Source organism: Nyctereutes procyonoides, unplaced genomic scaffold, assembly GCF_905146905.1.
Source record: "Nyctereutes procyonoides isolate TBG_1078 unplaced genomic scaffold, NYPRO_anot_genome, whole genome shotgun sequence".
Classification (NCBI taxonomy): domain Eukaryota; kingdom Metazoa; phylum Chordata; class Mammalia; order Carnivora; family Canidae; genus Nyctereutes; species Nyctereutes procyonoides.
Window position 1 is genome coordinate 23580029 of NW_026575140.1, and position 23064 is coordinate 23603092.

At 48.2% G+C, this 23064-nt stretch overlaps 1 protein-coding gene across 2 annotated transcripts in view; it reads right to left on the bottom strand.

Moving 5' to 3' along the window:
* Positions 1-2574: 2574 nt before the first annotated feature.
* KLHDC4 (kelch domain containing 4) overlaps positions 2575-23064 on the bottom strand; it is a 58531-nt gene continuing 38041 nt past the window's right edge. Inside the window, exons 6-12 of one of the 2 annotated variants that reach the window (XM_055307094.1) lie at positions 17267-17359; positions 13304-13463; positions 7225-7300; positions 5384-5592; positions 4368-4770; positions 3506-3607; positions 2575-3322 (exon numbers count right to left, since the gene is read on the bottom strand). In XM_055307094.1, coding sequence (XP_055163069.1) covers positions 3300-3322; positions 3506-3607; positions 4368-4770; positions 5384-5592; positions 7225-7300; positions 13304-13463; positions 17267-17359 — 1066 coding nt within the window. In that variant the 3' untranslated portion in view covers positions 2575-3299. The other variant, XM_055307093.1, reaches the window with a different exon arrangement.

The following is a 23064-nucleotide window of genomic DNA, read 5'->3' on the forward strand; positions in this document are numbered from 1 at the left end:
ACTCCACAAGCCCAGCTCAGGTCTGGTCCAGAAGGTCCCACTCCTGCTCGGCACCAGCAAACCAGGCCCAGCACTGGCTGCACCCATGGGGGCTCAAGTCCTGATGGCTTATATCCTTGGCCACTGGCTGCACCCTAGCTTCCCACTGGGCACCAGTGCTGTTGGGTGACCAGGCCCAAACTGAACCCAGCACTGCCCATGCTCTCTCGCAGAAAAGAAATGAAGATGCCTCTGGTTATACTCAGGAGCCACTTGGGCCAGTTAAGACAACACCGGTCTCTGGTGACCATGCACACAGCCTGCTCCCTGGTTCAAGACACCCGGCACATACACAGCAGTCACTTCGAAGGCTGCTTCAGTGGACGGCAGATGGATCTCACACTCACTCAAGCAGAAGCAGGTCATACCCAGCCGCAGTCAACACCATCACCATCTCCTCACCCCAGCACAAGTGGGGGGCTGGTTCCCAGGTGTGAACCTCACTTCGGTCACCTGAGCCTGACCTCCCCTGGGTGGCAGCCTCTGCCCCGTCGGTGTGTCTCCACCAACAGCTAGCTGCTGACTCCTTGCCCGTACAACTTGGTAAAAAAACCCAAAAGATGTCAAAGTGCAATAAATACCATCTCGTATCTTCTAGAGACAAATGGAAAAACACTGAATGGTAAGGACGTCCAAGCTTAACTGGTAGTTCCCGGATATTTGTTCTATCCAACCCTACCCCAGAAATCCACCACCTCTGACCAGCCCTTTCGAATCCATCCTCCTGCAGCATGACCCAGAGAGCTGTTGAGCCGCCCCCGGGGCTCGGGGAGGATGGAGAACTGTTCACACTTGGACCCCCGCCCCCAGCCCCCTAGGAGCTCTGCTGGTGTCTGAGGGGGTGCAACCAGCAAACAGGCACTGTAGAGAACAGGGCAGAACCCAGTAACTGGGCCACTGGGCCGGGGGCTTACCGACACCTCAGCCAACCAAGGAGCAGAGAAGACAGGATGTACAATCCTCTCAGAGCCCTCACTGACCTGGAACACAGCTGTTTCCAGCTGTTCTGACTCCAGAGATGCAGGCAATGGAGGCCTCAGGCTTCATACTGGCCACTCATGCCTGTGGTGGCCATCAGAGTGTCCAGAATGTCCACTGGGCACACCAGTCACCGAGAGACTTCACAGTGGTGTGCTGGTCCTGCTCCTGGGGATTCTCATGATCCGAGAACAAATGGCCGCCTCTCCCGCTGCTGAACATCTAAAGTACGCCTTCCCTGGTGTTTGAATCACAGCAATTACGCAGCAGAGATAGCTCCTTCTCTGAAAGTTTGCTTGTTTATTCTCATTGGTCCACTCAAACTGAGTTTTTAGCATTAACCCTATAGATATGATGGCAGAACAAAAACTTGTTTGTAGAAGGAGTTTCTTTAGAGGATTTGCTAGTTCTCTTTCAACTTGGCTGATCCAAAAATACCTTCTGTCAAACCTGCTCTATCATACAATCAGTAACACACAGGCCTCTGACAAGACAGCTAGGGCAGAGCCAACACGCTCTTGCAAGGACCTCCTCCTAAAGCAGCCACACGGCAGGGGCTGGGGTGCCACGTCATAGGAGTGGGCAGGGCAGGCACCGAGGGGACCCAGGAGGCCCCGCACACCAGCCATGGCATTACCAGCAGCCATGCCTGAGGACCTTCCAGCGAGATTCCACGCCGAGTGCCCAAGGAAGACCTGGACTGCCCCAGCAACCAAGGGCAGTGCTATAAATACACCACTGGAGCCAGAGCACCCAGCTTGTCTACCAAACCCAGCCCACGTCAACTGAATGGGTGCTGTGCTGCCTGACACCCAGCCTGGCCTCTCTCCAATGCCCCCACAGTACTGCCCCCAGAGCGGTGCTCGGGCAGGCAGACACGCGGACAGGTTACCATCAGGGGAGAGCTTGCAAGTTCTAATCTGCTGGTGAGAGCCCATCCACTCCAGGCAAGTCTGACACGTGAGTTCACGCTGTCAAAGCTGGTGGGGACTGAGCAGCGTGACGCCAGGATCAAGTTAGCCCTCGTCCTTTCATGAACACCTTCCCAGGCCAGGCTCTGCTCTGCCATAAGTGCGCATTACCACTCTTGTCTGGTAGAGTCCAGGCACTGTGGGGGATGGCCTGTTCCAGGAAACAGATGGCATGCTGGTCCTGTTACTAAAAACTAAAAATCTACATTCTCATTATAACAGATATTCAAGGTGAAAAAAGGTACCAGGTAGGATTTCAAGGCCCAACTTGTGACCCCAATTATATGATGAAAACCGGTCCCAGCCACGAACCCTGGAGCAAGCACCAGTTGGTGGGGCACCATAGGCTGCCACCGTGAGGAACACCCACTCCACAGATGCTAGACAGCAGCACCATGTGGAGACAGCGGGGTCCCTGACCTCAGGCTTCCCATCCTTCTGTCACTTTGCCAGTGACAACCTGGAGCCTGAAAGGGAAAGAGCAGAGGGTGGCTCCTTTTCCCACAAAAGGCTGGCAGAGCAGTTCTGAGGAGTCAGGAATATTCAGAGGCTCGAGCACAGCCAGTGGCAGAGAAAATGCAGAACCACCCAGCCAACAGGAATTTTATTTCAAAGATCTGCAGAGATACACAGCATGTAAAGGTGGTCAGTGGGCTGCCACCAAGAACTTCCAGAAATCAAGGCTGAGAACTCCCGGCCGACAATGTACTGTCAACCAGACTGTGCGCCTCCTCATCTGGCAGAAGGGAAACCGCACACAAAGCACACCACATGCTGCCTCACCCTCATGGCACCACTCAGCGTAGGGGGGACGTCCCACAGGCACCACTGGGCCGCACAGAAGACCAGCTGTGCTGCAGCTTCATCCCGAGGCTGAATTATTTAAATCACACCCAGTGATACTAAGGGATACTAACTGCACCTCACTCGGGTTTACTTCCATCCCAGTAGGCGGGGCGTTAGGCTGAGTCATCACATGAAATGCTGGCCACGATGTGGGCTGCTCTCTTCTCCATGTGGGGCCCAGTGTCATCCAGGACGAGCTCCACCTGATACGATTCAGCCCGGGCAGGCAGGCTGCAAGCCGCTTGGCAGGCAATGGCACGGGGGCTCCTCCTCAGGGAAGGAGGGGGTGGGAGCAAAGCCTGGGTCAGGCAGCTCCAGAGGCCATCCCCCGCTCATAGCCTGGCCAGGTGAGCACGAGAGCACCAAATCTAGAGAAATCACATGGCGAGGAAATCTTCATTCCATCAAAGAAACCAAGACGGCGCTGCTCAAACGCACTCCACATACAAATGTTCTTTCAAAAACTTAAGCTTGCCGTGAGAGCACATCTACAAAGCAAAGCCAAATTTTAATAAAACTTCAGTAAAGCGTTGGAGTCTCTCGTTATCAAAGTTAGGGCTTCGGGAGCGAAGTGACCCCCGAAGTCGAGGTTTGGTGCAGAGCCCTAGGCTCTGGAGCGGCTGGGCCATGGGTCTCCTGCTGCCCCTGGTGGGCACACGCACCACACTCACCCCCAGACTCCTTGTCGCTCTCGCCACTGTCCTCGTCCTCGGTGCCCTCGCCCTCATTGCTGTCCTCTTCTGAGTCTGACTCCTCCAGCCACTCTTGAGTTCCTTGAAAGCAAAAGCACATGTTCAGAGTGTCAATGTAGAAGGGCAGCCCCAGAGACTCGTGGTGTGGGAGTGGCCCTGGCCTGGCACCTCTGCACGCTTAGAGGAAACGTGTTGTTTTCTCTGGGTCTCTGAGCAGAGGTGGGGTGAAGGTGACTGGCAACGATACAAGACCATGCTGAGTTCTCTCCTGATGCCTGGCTCTGCATTATCTCACTGGAAGACAGATGCTTTTCACACCAGCCACTGAGTAACTTTCCCCAAGAGTGTGGATTTTAACTTTATTTCTAGTCTCCGGTCTTAAAAGAAGTGGTAGCCTGTGTCCAGCAGCTGCCAGCGTGCAACGAGGCAGCGTGGGACCAAGAAGTATGGGTCAGAGGAGGCCTGCGGGACCCTGCGATGGTCATGGGCCTGCTCTGCCCTCACATGCTCAGAAGCTGCGGTCATGGGGGGAGGGCCTCCGCGAGATGTTTTTGCTACAGCACACCTCTGAGCAGTACCAGGACAGGCCTGAGGCTCACGGGAGTGCTGGAGTGAGCAGCCTACCCACCTCTGCTCCCAGAGCAGGGATGGACGTGCACAGGATGTGGCCCTCACCATGGCCAGGGCCCACTCTGCTATGAACGGCCAGAGGTGAGGGATACAGGGCTTGCCCACTGCAGGCTCAGTGGCACAGGGTAGATGTGAGGGGGCACTTGCAGGCAGATTTCACAGGGGGTTCCCGCCCTACCATGTGGAGGAGCTTATCTCCAACTCAGCTCACCGGGATCCATTTCCACCAAGGCCGTCCACTCCTGCATCTTTTGGAGATCCAGGCAGTACAGGTCACTGAGGGTGATCTGGCGGTCACCTGCCTCAAACATGCCCCCGTAAAGGTAGAGCCGCCCGTGCTTCACGGCCAGCATAGAATTTGAGCGGGGGCTCGGCTCCACCACAGGGCCACCCACTTCATCAGGGCTGTCCTCCTCGTTGGACGGAGGTTTTCCAGCTGGCCCCGGGGTGGCAAACATCTGTTTAATGGTGATCACGGTCCCGTCTTCTGTGACCACCTCTCTGACCACCTCCAGGGGCTCTTGGGCACTGGTTCCCCCATGTTCCTGCCTGTCAGGACCCTCGGGCTCTGCTTTTTTGCCTCTCCTACGTTTCCTCTTCTCGGACTTAGGTCCCTGTTGATAAAAAACAAGGCCATGCATTTTAGCAGCAGGCAGCTGTGAGCAGGCAAGCATCCTTGAGTAACATGGGTTCAAGTGTGACTCCCCCCAAGGGGGATTGGGCCACAAAGCTTACACACCTGCCCTAACCCATGTGCTATGGTTCACCCTGGGGGCACAGAGACTCTGCCTATGTGTGACCTCTCTGAGAAAAAGGTAGAGAGGGCCACGAGTCCAGACACGAGCTGCAGCACTACCCAATTCCTGGCAGAGATGCCAAAGCTCTTCAACCAGAGTGGGCTGCGTCCTCCAGCCTTGAGGCCGCTCACCCCATCAACTCATCCAGACCAGAAGCCCATGGGGAACCCCACTGCTGGGATAGCTATCCATGGTACCACTGTAGAGTGGGCAGAGGGGCAGGGTGGCCTGTTCCTGGCCACAGGGACAGTAAAGACAGAGAGCTCATATGGAGCCCCACAGACAAGAGGGACTGGGGAGGCCCTGGGCATCTTGACACCTGGCCAGAAGAACCAGCTGACTCGACAGAGGCAAAAAGGGGCAGCCCTGTGTTGGGGCTATATGTCTGATACGTGACCACCGTGTTATACACTTTGGGACCCAGTTCTACCTTGAGCTGCCCCGTATACCAGCGGTTCCTGGTGGCATCATAGAAGTGCAGGTCATTAAGGAAGTCCCCCTCCAGGCTCTCTTCCTCTTCCTCATCACAGACTCCCCCGAAGAGCAGCGTCTGATGGTTCGGGGTCACAGCCACCGAAAAGCCAGACCTCGGAGTGGGCTTGGCTCCTGCAGGATTAATCCGAGTCCACCTCCAGCTGCCTGTAGGAGGAGAGGGAACACAGGGTAAAAGGGAGCCAGCCACAGTCACATCCAGTATCACTTGGCCCTGAGTGACTGGGACAAGTGGAAACAAGACTGCAGGTGAGAGGGCACCAGGGACATTAGTTCTGAGCCCTTCGCAGAAATATAAAACACAGCCCAATATGCCCTGGAGTTTCACCCTACTGCTGAAAGTCCCACACGCACTAGGTAACGTTTCCACGTGCCCTCCACACAACCGCTCCGCCAAGTACTTCCTGGCTGTAGCTCAGAGGCCTGGCCACGAGTGAGGCAGGCAGGCGGCAGTGCCAGGAGGGCCTCCCACTGTGCCATGCCCTGGGGCAGAGACCGCTGTCTCAGGCAGCTGCTCTGGTCCCACAGCTGCTAAGAACTGCAGACCGCCCACCTGTCCCATAGGCAACATGCTCTTCTCTCATGGCAGGTGCCTAATTAACATGGTAACTCTCAAAACATGACCTAGTATGAAGCATGGGGGAAAGCCTTCCCACTACATCTAGAAAAAAGAACTGAGATTTTTTTGTTTAATGAACACTTAAGAAAAACTTAACAGAAGCAACAAATGGCAAATGCTCTACAATGTTGTGTCTAACTGTTGTTCATCAGTGCACAGCACAGGCGCAACTTTGGTGGCGGGGTAACCCATTACTGGGCCATGAGGTCAATTCGTTAGTCAGCATTTTAATGGTTTAGGAAACAGAGAAGGAAAAACACCAGCGTGCCCTGCCTGTAGTCTGGGAAGACACTTTTTTCAATTGTAGGAGACAGGCTCTAAGTGTGTACCAGCTCATGACGTACCATGTGCTGCTCACCAGTGGCTGACGGCTTGATGCCCAGACACAGAGGTTAGGCACACAGGCTCAGAACACAGTCAGGTTCCAGCTCCAGCTCACTGATATACAAACCGGGCAAGTTTCTCCTCAGCTTCAAACTGGTTCCCACTGAGGAAAAGTCCTCATGGGTCACTGTAGGGCCACAAGGCTGGCTTCCTGAGAAGGGTGGGGGAGCGGGAACAGTGCTATGCAGAGCAGTCCCGTCATTCTACACAAGACAGCCTCACGGGGAAGGCGAAGGGCCATGCTGTGGGTGCCCAAAGCAGATCCAGAGCTAGACTGGATCACTTGGGTCTAGCCCAGCCTGCTTATCCCAAGACTCACAGACAGGGCACCACCTTACTCTCTGAGCTTTAGAAAGTGAGAGCAGGGGCCACTGATCCACAATAGCCATTCCTCATGGAGCAACCCTAGTGGCTACTTGCTCTTGAGCGAGAACAAGTCAGGGAATGACAGACATGCAGCAGTTCCCACTTGCTGTGAGGGGAACTCCTGCATCCACAGTGCTTGTGCTTTTAGGCCAGGCCGCCCCAAACACCCGGGGGTGAACACTCCTCAGCTGTCCCTGCTGTGCAGCCCGGCACTTAGGGTCACGCGTGGAGTGCCGGGCTTGCCCACTCAGGCAAGGACTTGCCCATAGCTCCAGCGCAGTATGCAGGGGCTCACTGCCACTCTCCCATCCCCCTATCCACAGGGCAGGCGGGCTCTTGGGTCACTGCCCTGCTTCTTGTAGGAACCCATAGACCACCCCCATGGTCCATCCTTGACACAGTGCATGTACCTTCTTTTCCATCCTCGGGCTGCAGCAGGTACATATCTGAATGCTGGGTGCCTCTGTCCACATCTTTTTTGACTCTCTGCAAAAGGAACAGGGAGTCATGTGAGAACTGGCTAGATGCCTCCTACAATGTCCCACACAGCCCCCTCCCTGAAGCCTGTGGTCTGGCTTCCAGCTGGGAGGTGTGGGGGTGGGGGGAGGTACCCATGAAGCCTTCCTTCACCAGCCTCAAAGAAAATCCAAACTATGACCAGCTCAACTCTGACCTCATTGAGAAGGTCATAAAAAATGTTGGTATGATTTATTAACCAAGAATAGATTTTGAACTTTAAAAATTCACCATTCTAACAACCACCATCATGCCAGGAACACCCCAGTGCTCTCTTGCTGGTACTTCCATGGCTCTGCCTTGACCCTGTTCTAGGTGGAGGGGCTCTCCCAGAGATCATGGAGCCCTCCCCAGAGGCCATCAAAAAGCCACCTTCCATCACAGTTCCCAAGTGTCCCCAACCCCATCATCTTTCAATTCATGTCCTCAGACTTCGCTGAGAATCACATTCACATGCACTATGGAAGCCAGCCAGCTGCTCCCAATTAAAAACTTTTCTGAGCATCTCAAACAACAAAACACTGGTTTCTTGGCCCTGAGTCCTCAGTATCCCATTAGCCACACAGCATTGGCTCAACCAGGCACCCTTGCCCAAATGCCATGTCTGGAAAATCACTCAGCAAAATGGCAGTCCTGTGGGGAGGGATCTGGGAGTTTTCATTTCTTCTCTGAATCTATCCTGTAAATCCCTTATTTTTAACAACCTTTATTTCAGGTTAGTTATATGTTCACAGAAAAATCAAGCAGCTTGTACCCAGTTTCCCCCATTACTAACATCCTCCATTTCTGCACTACGTCGGTCCCGATTAAGGAAGTCCCCAGCTGACTCACACTTCGTTTCCCCCAGTGAGGACCCTCCGACCTCCCACCCCCAGGGGTCTCATAGACCTGTCTGCCCCAGGGTACTGCATGATGCATGGTCATCGCAAGCCCCAGGCTCCCCGCCTCTGGTGAGCTGCTCAGTTGTGCTGCATCACGTGGCTATCCTGACACTTGTCCGGTACTTCCATCAGGGCTGCAGGTAAAGTGCCCTTCTCAACCAGCACTCCAGGGGTGCATACTGGTGCCATGACTTCCCACTGCTGCTGACCTTGGTCCCCTGGCTGTCACATCCCCCAGGCCTGCAGCTTCCCACAGTCCTCTAGGGAAGGACACCACTCTACACAGCCCTGATGGCAGAGAAGAAAGTTGTGCTCCACCCCTCAAGGGTGGAGCTGGCTGCATAATTTATAAGGAATTCTGCATAGGTATCTGTCCGTTTCCACTGATTTATTTATTCATTCAATCATTTGCTTATAATTGTATGGACTCATAAATTTTTATATTATGCTCTGGACTGTAATCCAATCCACTTTACTTACTTTGTTGCTAAAACAGTTCGAGCTTTAGCCACTGGGAATCCTTTCAATGGCTCCCCGGTCCACTGTGTGGGTTTCCTATAAGCACTTCCTTAGGTTGGCACACCACAAGCTGCTCCAGCCTCAGCCTGTACATTTCTTACCCCAGGCCTGGGATCAGCCATTTCCTCAAGGAGCCCCAGGTCCCTTCACGGGAGATGGGGTTAGAAACCACTATCTGGGCACCAGAAGTGCTGGCTGCTGCTGTCATGTCCACTCCCATTCACCCACCGCAAGACAGGATCAGGAAATACATATGCATATTTCTTTTCCTCCCAACCACAGGTGTGCATTTACTACATGGGGAGAAGCTGGTTTCCTTTTGGAAAACAAAGCCAACAATTTAGCTGCCAGTGGACTGGACATGTGACCTGAATATACTATAGCCGGGACGTTTGGTTATCAGCCACATGTGGAGAACAGCCATCATCTCCAGGAAGAAAAATTGGGTGTGCGCCTCTCTTGTCTTCCTTCCATACACAACTGCAGGATTCAAGTGAGGCAATGTCTGCACATTAGTCATTCAGACTAGACATTCTCTTGCTCTAGCAGATTCGCCCAGCAGGAGGGACTACCCTTCCACACCAAGAGACCTGGCATGTACAGGAACTGAATTCACACTCACAGGTCCCACTCACTGACGGGACCTGGAAGGAGCTCAGTGACCACTCTGTTGTTAGATATACAAATCACAGCTGAGCTATGGCCCCCTGCCATCACTGCACCTGTTGACACATGTATTGTTTGCTGCAAGCAGTGGTTAGAAGCTGGTAGTTAAGGGGGCTTTTCTAGGCTAGAATTTAAGCACCTTCCCTTGAGGCCCACCAGCCAGAACCCTTCCCAAGAAGTGTGAGGTGACAAGCCCAGGGCCACAGCTTTGGTGCAGGCTGGCACTTGGCCAGGGCTCTGGCTGCGGGGCAGGGAGGGGGAGGCGTCACACTCGTTTGGACCACAGTGCATACTGGCACAGGGTTGGCCTGCCCCACCAGCTAACTCCTCCCACACAGCAGTTCCCTTCCTTGTATGTAGTACAGGGACTTCACTTCACAAAATCCCATCTCCTGTCCTCACAGGGAACAAGAGAAAGCTGCCCTGTGCAATTTTTTTGTGGATTACCCACGGCACATTCTGTTAAGGCCTCCTGGCTTTAAACGCACACAGCTAGTCTTTCCATGAGACCCAACAGATCTGGAGGAGGAAGCAGAGTCTCCAGAGCCTGCAGAGATGTGGAACTAACTCCTGCCTAGGGAGTGTGACACTCCACACAGGGTCTCAGCCTCTCTTTAAGGATGAGCACTGCTGTGAGAGGCTCAGGGTGGCTGCCAGTCACACCACACAGCAGAAACTGTGTGCATTTTACAAAGAATGTATTCCCCCACTCACACATTCCTACTATAGTACTAATGGAATCTGTGGAATCCAGATACTTTTGACAGAGATGTGTATCGGGTGTTACAATATCACACTGAAAAACAACACAACTATTTCCAAAATGACTCAGCATGTGTCTGAGACCCAGCACCTCCTCATGCCGCACTCAACGCCCTGCACTCCTATCCTCTCACCAGCGCCCTCGGCCTCAGACTTGGAGATGGACTCCCTTCAGTCTCCGGGGCCCCCACTAGACACCCAGTTTCAGGGCAATCCGACCCTGGCAAGGGGTGATAACAGCTCTGAGACCAGCGAGGGCCCTGCGCGGCTGCGCTCTGAGAAGCCTGTGTTTGTTAACTGTCTACTCTCTGAGGACTTCCCCAGCTTGTCCCCAAAGGGCAGGGAGAGGTTCCACATAGAGTATCTGCAACCTGATCAAACTAAACAACAAAGATCACGTGAAAAAGCACATTCAAGGGTCCCATGTTTCCAGGACCAGCAAAAGCAGCCTCCTCAGGACACCCTGACCAGGGCCCGTGGGGTCAAAGGAAGATATCACATGTTATAAGGAGAAGATGCTCCCATGGTTCTAAGGGGGTGGGCAGGCAGGGAGGCCCACAGCCACGGTGCTCCTGTCCTGATGGCTGAGAAACAGCAGTGGACAGCCCACAGAAACCACCCCGTGTGCATGAGACATCCTCCTCATGGGCAAGGAGGAGCTACCTCGAAATAAACCATGAAGGCCTGGCTCACGAGTACTTCACAGCAGCCAGGACTCAAACCTTTCCCTAATTGTGATAAATCCCCTAAGAATCCAAACAGATTAAGCTTTTCACTGTGATTCAAATGCCAAAGGCAAAAAAAAAAAAAAAAGGCCTGGAGAAAATGGCCCCTCACTGAAGTGGACTTGGTGTGTCCACACCCCTAGCTGGAAAGAGCAGTTGTTGAGAATAAGGCACTATTTTGATTAAATACCATATCTCTTTAAAATGGCATTAGCTTCACAAGGTTCCCTTCTGGACACTGCCTGGTTCCTTCTATGAAGCACAAGATGTGGGCAGAGGCACAGATTGTGGCCAAAGGAGCCTGTACCTCAGGCCCTCCTGACTGTCAAACAACTAGTTGAGTCCAGAAAACAATCAACATCCTCTGTCCAAAACAAAGGCTGGCCACTTCCTGTGCAGCAGGGCCAACACTTACTGGGCCAGAGGGGTGAGAAATAGAGCAGACACAAGACACTCCCCCACTGCAGGTTGGACTCCTTGCCTGCGTCATCCTGACCACCCACAGGCGACCTGCTCAGCCCAAGTCACAGGGCCCACTCCATCTGTGGGAAATGAGATTTAAAACCACAGTGAGACAGACACCACACATCTTCCAGAATGGCTGAGAATAAAAAAGACTGGCGCCATCAAGTGTTGGCGAGGGCATGAGGCAACTACTGTGGGAAGGGCTGCAACAATCTCCACCCTGTGACCCAAGCTGTCCCACTCCTAGGTACTTGCCCCAAAACTCAGTAGAGCCATAGTGATCTGTACAAGAACGTTCACAGCACCTTTGTCTGTAATGACGGAAAACTGGAAACAGCCCTGTGTCCATCAATAAAAAATAAAGAAACTGTGTGTGTCATAGCAGAATACGGCTCGGCATGAAGAAGCAAGCAACCAAAATGTGTAACTCAGTCGGATCTCAGAAGCATGTTGAACGAAGGAAGTCTTCCTCCAACAAGCCCATCTGTCAACAGTCCTAGAACAGGCATGTCGAGTCTAAGGTGGGGCACAGCAGACTGACACCAGCCTCTGGGTGGGGGAAGGGCATGGCAGATGAGGGCTCCAAGCACCCACACCCATGTATGAGTCACAATCAGTAAGTACACACCTAAGACATGTGCACTTCACCACATATCAACTGTACATTAAAAATGGAATGTTGGGGGAAAAAATGGAATGTTGAGGGATGCCTGGTTGTCTCAGCTAGAAGAACATGTGACTCTTGATCTTGGGGTCAGGAATCTGAGCCCCTCAATGGATGTAGAGATTATGTAAAGTAAATATAGTTAAAAAAAATCTGGGACGCCTGGGTGGCTCAGGGATTTAGGGTCTGCCTTGGGTTCAGGGCATGATCCCAGGGTCCCAGGATCGAGTCCCACATCAGGCTCCCTGTGAGGAGTCTGCTTCTCCCTCTGCCTATGTCTCTGCCTCTCTCTCTGTGTCTCTCATGAATAAATAAATAAAATCTTAAAAAAAAAAAAATCTGGACAGCCCTGGTGGCTCAGCGGTTTAGTGCCGCCTTCAGCCCAGGGTGTGATCCTGGAGACCAAGGATCAAGTCCCGCGTCAGGCTCCCTGCATGAAGCCTGCTTCTCCCTCTGCCTGTGTCTCTGCCTCTCTCTCTCTCTGTCTCTCATGAATAAATAAAATATTTTTTTTTTAAAATCTGAATGCTGAACTCTACTGGCTGATACGCCTGCCCCAGTATTCAGGGGCAAGTGTACAGGTGTCTGCGCTTTTCTTTGAAATTCACCCAGAAAGATGGGTGGATGGACAGCAGCATAGATGTGAACCACTGTGTGATGAAGCAAGGACAGCAGAGAGCTAACTACTGGAGGCTCTAGGTAGGAGGATGTTAAGTCTCACCTCACTAAGTCTTTTATGTCACTCTGTGTTGGAGAAATTTTTAAAATATAAAGGCTAAGAAAAAGCCTGCAGTGAGACCCCACTCCATCCCTCTGGGGCTCACGGGCATGTACAAGCTGATGAGGTGCAGCTTGTGGGCTTCAGACGCTGTGAAGAGCACCTCGTGTGGGGGATACACACCAGAGCCAGCAAGTCACACTCACACACATGCACCCAGAGAGGTCACTTCAACCTGTCTGTGTGGCTTGGAGCAACCATGGCCTGTTCTATCTACTAGAAAGCATTGTATGGTAGTCAGGGTCTGTGGCTTAGGCATCAAGACCCATCCCCCCACTTCCACCCCTCCACCCTTGCCAAATAGGAATTATTCACATTGTAGCATGTTTGGGGCTACATGGGTTACAACACAATATGGGTGAAAAAGTCTTAATATGTTCACAGGGGAAGAGATGAACATTATACCCATCTCTATTTTGATATGCAATCCTATTTGGAGGTTTTCATTCTTGTTGAAAGTGAAAGAGGCAACACCAGAGAGGAGGGCCTGTTTCTCTACGTGCCATATCCTACCTGCTTCGAGTAGCCCCCATAGATGACAATGCCACCCTGGGGAGTGACAGACATCTGGCAGCCTGATCTGGGTGTGGGCCCAGCCCCTGACGGGGACAGTCTACTCCAGGAGAACGTGTCCAGGTTGAAGGCGTACACATCATTGTAGTAGATGTAGTCTCTGGTTATCACACAGAAACACAAACAAGAAAACAGGGACATTAAAACATGAACCTGATTCAAATTAAAGGTGAATTTTCTGCCATTTGTAGTAAGTTACCAGTTTCATTACAGTCTAATTCCACATGAAAGGACCACAGGTATATATGAGTTTGCATCTGGAGACTAGAGATAATGCTAGCTCACAGAAATACAGTAATTTGCCAGGATCTGAAAGCCTTTTTAGTCTGAAAGTTATACCATACTTCCTTACAAAGTTTACAAAATCACAGCCTTGAAAATAATTACATTAAGTTACCACGTGTGTAATTTTAAGCTCATAAATTACAGAGCCAAGTGAACACTTAGAAAGGAGACACCTAAAGCTAGTCCAGAGCTGTGAGCCAAGCTGAGTATACCTGAAACTGGCGCAACATAGGCCAGTCCCTGGAGCCCAGCAGCTGGGTGGCAACAAGGGGGGGCCCATGGCTGCGTCTGGCCTCATGCTGCTGGGGCTTAAGAGGAAAAGGACTTGAATGCAGAAGTGGCCTTGGGAAGGAGTCCGTGCATGGGAAAGCAGTGCCCTGATGTAATGTCATATACAGCCACAGGCAAAGCCAAGGAGCCCGGGTCAGAATGACACCAGAATATGAGATGCTCTCCAGGTTGTTCAAAATAGACAGCCAGGCCTGAACTGCAAAACCATCCAAGGGTCTGAGCAATCCTGTCCACTACCCTGAGCATGGCACCCTGCAGCCAGTGCCGGGAAGGGTCTCCAGGGGAACAGTGCTAGCTGGGGTGCTCAGCTGCACACAGCATGGTACACAGGTGGCCCTGGCGGGCCACCCTGCTGACCAGCACCCTCTAAGATGCAGCCACCACAGGATGGCTTTTCATACATGAACTGAGGAATAGAGGCTCAGAGTTCTGAGAAGGCATCACTAAATTCTATGTTTCCTTAGATTTCACACTGGAGATTTTCAGTACAAAAGTTCTATTCCACACATAAATTCAACTGTTCTTTGTTTTTTTTTTTTAAGATTTTATTTATTCATGAGAGACACAGAGAAAGAGAGGCAGGACACAGGCAGAGGGAGAAGCAGGCTCCATGCAGGGAGCCTGACATGGGACTCGATCCCCGGTCTCCAGGATCACATCCTGGGCTGAAGGTGGCGCTAAGCCACTGAGCCACCTGGGCTGCCCTCTTTTAGTTTTTAAAAGTCAAACTGATTTTTTTTTTCTCATATGGAAGGTAACTACACAGGTAGCTTTACTAGTATCTTCGTTTTTTTCTGTCTGTTTACATACTTTAAAAACAATTTTAAGCAAGGTAACAGATGATAACAGTTTTGAAAACAGTTCTGATTTTGAAAAAGTTGCAAATTACAACCACAAATTAAACCTATGAGCTCCCAGGGGCAGGGCCCGTGCTGGCCCCACCATCTCTTGCACAAGTGGTGAATTAATTCACCAACATACCTATGAATCCCCATGTGACACACTCATGAATCCCCATGCATACAACAAATAATTCTTTGTTTTTTTTTTAAAAAGTGTCAAGAATAAATAATACATGACAATCCCTTAGGTATAAAGTTTTAAAAACAGCCTGGGCTCTCTCATCTAAAATGGTGGTAAGGGGGATCCCTGGGTGGCTCAGCGGTTTGGTGCCTGCCTTTGGCCTGGGGCGTGTCCCGGGATCGAGTCCCGGGATCGAGTCCCGGGATCGAGTCCCACGTCAGGCTCCCGGCATGCAGCCTGCTTCTCTCTCCTGTGTCTGCCTCTCTCTCTCTCTCTCTCTCTCTCTCTCTCTCTCTCTCAAATCAATCAATCTTTAAAAATAAAATAAAATAAAATAAAAAATTAAAAAATAAAAATAAAAATAAAATAAAATAAAATAATAAAATAAAATATAAAATATAAAATAAAATAAAATAAAATAATAAAATAAATAAAATAAATAAAATTAAAATAAAATAAAATAAAATAAAAATAAATAAATAAATAAAATAAATAAAATAAAATAAAATAAAATAAAATAAAATAAAATAAAATAAAATAAAATAATAAAGTGGTGGTAAGTTGCCGCACACCTGCAGAGCAGAGGGGGTAGGGGGTGGGGGGTGCCTGCACACAAGTACTCCACCCCACTCAGCCCTGGTGAGCCTGGCTTCCTCATCCATGACGCAGGAGCATAACCTGCCCTGCCAATGGCATGCTCTTTGAGACTCAGTATTAAAGCATTTTTACAGCCAAGTTACACATTTAGGGACACAAAATCACTACTTAACTTGAATTATGCTTTTAAAATCCCTTCTGAAACCACTGAAGAATTTATATCCCCCTTTCTCTATTAATAAAACGTCTTTATTCATGAAGAAAAACTGCAGCTTTAACTGAGTCAAATCTATACCACCACATCTCAATTAAGACTGGATTAAAGGGGGATGAAAACTGCAAGATGCCTAACTTGACCTTCACATCCATGTACAACTGACTTAGGAGCCAGTCATTATCAGAAAAAAAATTTGTGCAAATGGCCCCATCAGGTGACAGAAATGTGAGAGTTGCCATGACAGTTAATAAACTGAGGACTCTGGACAACCCAGGTGGCTCAGAGGTTTAGTGCCACCTTCAGCCCAGGGTGTGATCCTGGAGATCCAGGATCGAATCCCATGTCGGGCTCGGTGCATGAAGCCTGCTTCTTCCTCTGCCTGTGTTTCTCTGCCTCTGTGTCTCTCATGAATAAATAAATAAAATCTTAAAAATAAATAAATAAATAAACAAATAAGCAAACTGAGGGCTCTGCTATTTCCTAAGAGGTTAGGAGAGGGAAGTGTAGAACACAGCCATTAGGAAACACCCACCCACCCTTCTCCACGTGGGGCCTGCTCAGAGGCAAAGCCCAACGAACGGGACGTTGCCAGACAGGACAGCTTAGCACTGCATTATGATGGTGACAGACAAAATGACCTGTCACCACACGTCTCGTTTCTCTGGACTGAATTCAGGACACTTGAGAAGCTATGGTGTGGAGGACAGGCTCCCAACAAGCAGAGATCCTGTTAGCTTGGCCTGCAGTGAGCACACATGGAACCCATGATCATGGCTCTTACCAATGCTGCCAACACAGGCACATGGAAAGCCCCTCTTCAGACATCACTGCTCTTTGCTGCATTCCCCAACACAAATAAGTTAAAAATTATTTTAGCCCAGAAGCTCTCAGAGTGGAGTGTTCTGGCCAGAAGTACCAGCATCGCCTGCAAATTTGCAGAAATGCAGATTCTTAGACCCTGCCCCAGGCCTAATGAGTCAGAAACCAGAGGGTGAGGCCCAGCAACCAGACTTTTAACAAGCCCTCCAGAGGATTCTGTATCAGGCTAAAGTGTGAGAATCCGGTGTTAGGACTGGCCAGATCACTTGCAGGTCTCAGTGTAAAATAAAAATGCAGAGCCTATTACTCAATGACTATTAAGAATTTCAAGACACTGGGACACCTGGGTGGCTCAGCGGTTGGGCACCTGCCTTTGGCTCAGGTCATGATCCTGGGATCCAGGATTGAGTCCCCAATCAGGTTCCCTATGAAGAGCCTGCTTCTCCCTCTATGTCTTGGCCTCTCTCTCTCAGTCTGTCTCTCATGAATAAATAAATAAATAAATCTAAAAAAAGAAAAAAGAATTTCAAGACACTGACAGCATCCACAAAGTTGGCTCTGGTTTTAGGGGATGAGCAGCATTTTCTATGTGTATTCAGAAAGGTTCCTCCCACAAAAGGTCCACTCCTTACTGTTCCCAGAAAGAAAGATGTCCTGCTATTGGTACCAACCTTGTACTCTCATGGAAGCCACCAAAAAGGATTAACTGTTTCTTCCAGGCTACCATCCGATGTCCACTCCGACCTGAAGGGCCTCCTGTTGATCTAAAATGAAAAAACAAAACAAAAAACAAAACCCACTTTTTTCCACCAATTTGTTTCATAAGCATTAAGTATGTTTAATTTGACCACAAGTAACCAAGACTGTTCTGAGTCTAGCTAGCTGCTGTAAACATGGGGAATAAAACAGGAGACAGTCTCCAAGACCCTGGAGTAAAAATCTCTGAGAGCAAGCAGGGACTCAAGATACAGAAATTGGACTCCATTAAAACAGAAAATCTCAGCTTTTCAAAATAAACTATTACAGAATAAAACTGCAAGAGATCAAAGGGAGAGAAGATTTCTGCAAACACACATCTGACCTGCACCCAGAATAAAGAACTCTTGTGCCTTATGAGTAAAATAAATCCAATAAAATTCTAGGCAAAAGATGTGAGAAGGCTGAAATAAAAACAGGAAAGAAAAGACAAATAAATGACCAACAAAGAAAAAGATGGTCAACACCCTCAATTGTCAGTAGTTCAGTCAAGCTGAATGCACACTGTGCTCCCTACTGCATACCACTAGTGGCCAAAACCAAATGACAGGATCAAGTCGTCACAAAGCCATGAGCCAGGAGCTGGCTCATTCACACAGCACTGGGGCAGGTGTAAGATGGCAAGGCCACCACCACAACCACTCCTTACACTATGAAATGCAGTTGGCACACAATCTGGCAATGGGATGGCAGATACTTATTACTCACATATGAAAACACACGTGCATACAAAGACCCACATATACACATTTAGAGCAGCTTTATTCACAACTGTCAAAAACCAGAAGCAGACAGGAGCTGCTTCGACGAGTATATGAATAAAGTGTGGTACAGTCACAACAGAACACTTGTCAACAACAAAAGGGGAAGGTCTCCTGATACATACAACATGGACAGGTCACACTCCAAGAAGCAGGCATCAGAAGAGCATGTACTGTAGGATTCCACTTATAGGAAAAAGGCAAAAATCAATCTCTGATGATGATGGCAGCTGTCTAGGGCCAAAGATGACACAGGGACTAGACAACAAGGGGGCAGGAGAGAATTTCCTGGAGGGACAGACACCTTGTCTGTCTCAAGTATGGTGGTGGTTCAACAGGTCTGTGGGTCAGCTGAAACTCCTAACTGTCCAACTAAAAGGCAGTCATTTAAGTGAATGTGATTATATCTCATTTACATGTATATAAAAATACACGGCAATAAATACCCAAGAAAAGGGACTTCTGAGTTCTGGTTTGGCATCCAAGAGACTTGGAGTCACCACACTGTCCCAACAAGTAAAAAAGCTGAACAGACTGAGAATTCAACAAGTCTTCTTGAATCACACCCAGGTCAAACTGCTGGCCCCTGATTACAGACAGGGGAATACAGGAAGCCCACCTCTAGAAGCAGGGGCCTACGCACAGCCAGCTCAAAGAGGAATACGGGGGGGATCCAGTCACAGGGCGCCCACGATACTGTGAAATTTACCCTGGAGGCTCAAATGCATTCCCACAGTAAGCAGCTTCTGGCAGGGGTGGGGAGAAGGCACCATTCTGAAAAGCCCCTGAGCATCCTGTTCTTAACAAAGCCTGTCCTCTAACCAGAGCCAAGCTGACCTGGAGGAAGAGAAATGCCCAACTTCAGCTCCCTCTAGGCACACTGGCTCACATAGCAGGGGAAAGAAACCGAGAGGCACCTGTGAGGTTCGCAGTGAGCCTTCCTCAATGGGGAGACCGGAGACCGCACCACCCCTGCTCACTCAGCTCACCACCATACTCCTGCAGGCTTAGGTACAGCACTTCCTCGTAACTGCTCCCTCATGTCCTGCTAGTGAGAGGCCACTTATGAGGTGCATCAAGAGGCAAAAACACAGTCTGAGGGTTCAGAGCAAGCACCAGAACCAGACAAGCAGGGGTGCCAGAATTACCAGACCAGGAATTTAAAACAACTGTGATGAATACTCGAAGGGCTGAGACGACATGCAAGGACAGATGCGCAATGAAAGCAGTGAGACTGAAATTCTAAGAACCAGAAAGAAATATGAAAGAACAAATCATGCTAACAGAAAATTAGACTGCCCAGAATGGCCCCAATGGGCTCATGAGGCAAGACGGAGCTACGAACCCCAGAACCAGAGGACACAGTAACGAAGAACTCAAAAACCCAAAACCAAGGAGAACCAAGAATGGAAGAAAAACTCAGGACAGAATATCCAAGGGGACAATGATGCTAAAGGTGTAAAAGATACATAATGGGTTTGCCAGAAGAAGACAGAAAGGAACAGAAGGAAAATCTGACACAATGAGAATTTCCCCAAACTCAACTTTGACCTCAAACCACACAGATGGAGGATGGTCAGGGGACTAAGCGGGATATATGTCAAGAAACGATCCCGAGGCCTGTCATTTTCAAATTACAGAAAACCAAAGGTAAAGGAAAAATTTGCAAAGAAGCCATGGGAAAAATACCACCTTACCTACAGAGAAACAAAGATGAGAAGCAAATCCAACTGTTGCCAGAGACCATGCCAGCAAGGAGAGAGTGGAATGAAGTACAAGATGTTGGGAGAAAAACATCACTAACACACAACTGTGTGCTCCGCAGGAGTACCAGTCAACAGTGAAGGAGACATAAGACCTTCTCCAACAAACCAAAATTAATGGAGTTGGTTGCCAGTAGACCTGCCTCACAAGAAATGTTTAACAGTCTTTTAAAGAGAGAAGGAAAAATATATATATATATACACACACACGTATATGGGTCAGAAACTTGAATCTACACAGAGAAAGGAAGAGAACTGTAGAAGGAATAAATGAAGGTAGAATAAAAACATTTTTACTTTTTCTTAATGGATCTAACAAATAATTTATCTGCAACAACAGTAGCAGCAATGTGTCTGCTGTGTGTGCTTCTATACACACGTTCTTCAGCACGTTCCTGTGTCAGTGAAATGAAAGACAGCAATGATGCAAGGGACAAGTCTGCTATTTCAGCGTATCCGCATGACTCATGAAGTGGTACAGTGTCATCTGAAGGTGGACTTGGATTAGTAGTGAATGCACAATGCCAACACTAGGGCAGCGACCAAAAATAGCAAAAACACAGGCATAACGGATATGCTAAGGGAGAAAACCAGAATCCTACAACGTGCTCAATTAAAACCACACACAAACACACACACACACACACACACAAAAGTCAAAGACAAATAGAAACAAAGAACAAGGGCAATGAACAGAAACAGTAACAAACACGGCAGATGTTACCAGGAAATCAATAATCACTCTGAATGTTAATGGTCTAAATGAATCATTTTATACAAAAGAGCTCCTCAGAGTAGATAAGAAGACCCAGCTACATGTTGTGTACAAGTAACCCACTTCAAACATAAAGACACAGGCTGATTAAAAGTACACACACGGAGAAAATACACCATGCTGACAACTAATCAAAGAAAAGTAAGAGTAACTACATTTCAGACAGAACAGACTTCAAAGCAAGGAAAGTTACCAGGAATTTAAACGGGCATTACGAGTTCTTAGGACACCTGGATGGCTCAGTGGTTGAGCGTATGCCTTAGGCTCAGGGCATGATCTCAGGGGTCCCAGGATCAAATCCCATGTCAGGCTCCCTCTGAGGAGTCTGCTTCACCCCTGCCTATGTCTCTGACCCTCTCTCTGTTTTTCATGAATAAATAAATAAAATCTTAAAGTAAATGAATGAATGAATAAATGAATAAAATAATCAGGTATTACCTACATATAAAGGGATCAACTCTCCAAAAAAGACATACTCAACATGTACATACCCAACAACAGAATGTCAAACTATAGAAGGCAAAAACTAACAGAACCACAAGGAAAGACAGACATAACTGCCATCACAGTTGGAAAATTCAATAACCCCGTCTCAAAAATGGACAGACACAGCAAGAGAAATCAACAAGAACAGAGCTGAACTCAACAACACCATTAATCAATGGGATGTAACTGACACCTACAGACCAATTCATCCCACAATGGGCAGAATACACATCCTTCTCAAGCTCACCTAGAACATTCACCATGACAGACCACATTCTGGGCCACCACAAAACACACCATAACGAATTGAAAAGAACAGAAATCACACAATGTTTGCTTTTATTTTATTTTATTTTTTTAAATTTTTTTAAATTTTTATTTATTTATGATAGTCACAGAGAGAGAAAGAGAGAGAGGCAGAGACATAGGCAGAGGGAGAAGCAGGCTCCATACACCGGGAGCCCGATGTGGGACTCAATCCCGGGTCTCCAGGATTGCGCCCTGGGCCAAAGGCAGGCGCCAAACTGCTGCGCCACCCAGGGATCCCACAATGTTTGCTTTTAGACCACAGGAGAAGTAAACTAGAAGCCAGTAACAGAAAGACAGCTGGGAAATCCCCAAATACACAGAGATTAAACAAAGCCCTTATAAATAACAGGTGGGTCAAAGAAGAAATAGGAGAAATTAAAAAATATTTTGAACTAAATGAAAATGAAAACATAATTTATCAAAATTTGTGGAATGCAGTGAAAGCAAGTACTTAGAAGGAAATTTGTAGGACTGAATGAACATATTAGAAAAAAGATCTATACTCAATAATTTTCCACCTTAGGAAACTGGAAAAACAAGAGAAAACTAAACCCCCAAAAGCAAAAGAAAAGAAAAAATGAGAGCAGAAATTAATATTTTTGAAAATAGAGAACACCAACAAACCAAAAGCTGATTCTTTGAAAAGACTGATAGAACCAACAGGCTTCTAGCCAAGCTAGGAAAAAAAAGGGGGGGAACATAAATTACTAATAGAGAAATGAAAGAAGGGGCATCACTACAGATGCCATGGAAATTAAAAAGATAAAAAAAGCAACATTATAAACAACTCTATGCCCACAAATCTGATAACCTGGAGAAAGTGGATCAATTCCTTAAAAGACAGAATTTGCCAAAATCCACACAAGAAATAGACAATTTGAATAGGCTTACATCTATTAAAGATGTTGAATTAATAATTGATAATCTTCCAAAACAGAAAGTACCAGGCCCAGAGGGGTTCCACTAGTGAATTCTACCAAACATTTAAGTAAAAATTTATACCATTCCTCTATAATGTCTTTCAGAGCATAGCTTCTACTGTCTATCCAGCACTACCCTAATACCAAAACAAGATAAAGACATTACAAAAGACTACAGAACAGTATCTCTCAGAAACATAGATGCAAAAATTAATATTAACAAATCAAATCCCCAAAAAAGTATAAGAATTACACACTATGACCAAGTGGGATTTGTCCTAGGCATGCAAGGGGGGTTCCATTCTAAAATCAATTAATATAACCCATCCCATCAATAGCTAAGAAAGAAAAGTCATATGATCATACCAATAGATGCAGAAAAAGCATTTGTCAAAATCTAACACTCATTCATGATAAACTCTCTCAGTAAACTAGGAATAGAGGGGAACTTTCTGAATTTCATGAATATCTACAAAAACCTATGGCTAATATCATACTCAATAATGAGAAACTGAAAGCTTTCCCGCTAAGATCAGGTACAGAGCAGCAGGGATGTCCCCTCTTGCCACTCCTTTCAACATTGTCATAGAAGTCCTTGCTAATGCAATAAGGGAGAAAAAGGAAATAAAAGGTAAATAAAAGGCACAAATATTGGGAAGGAAGATATAAACTCTGTTTGCAAATGACATGATCTATGTA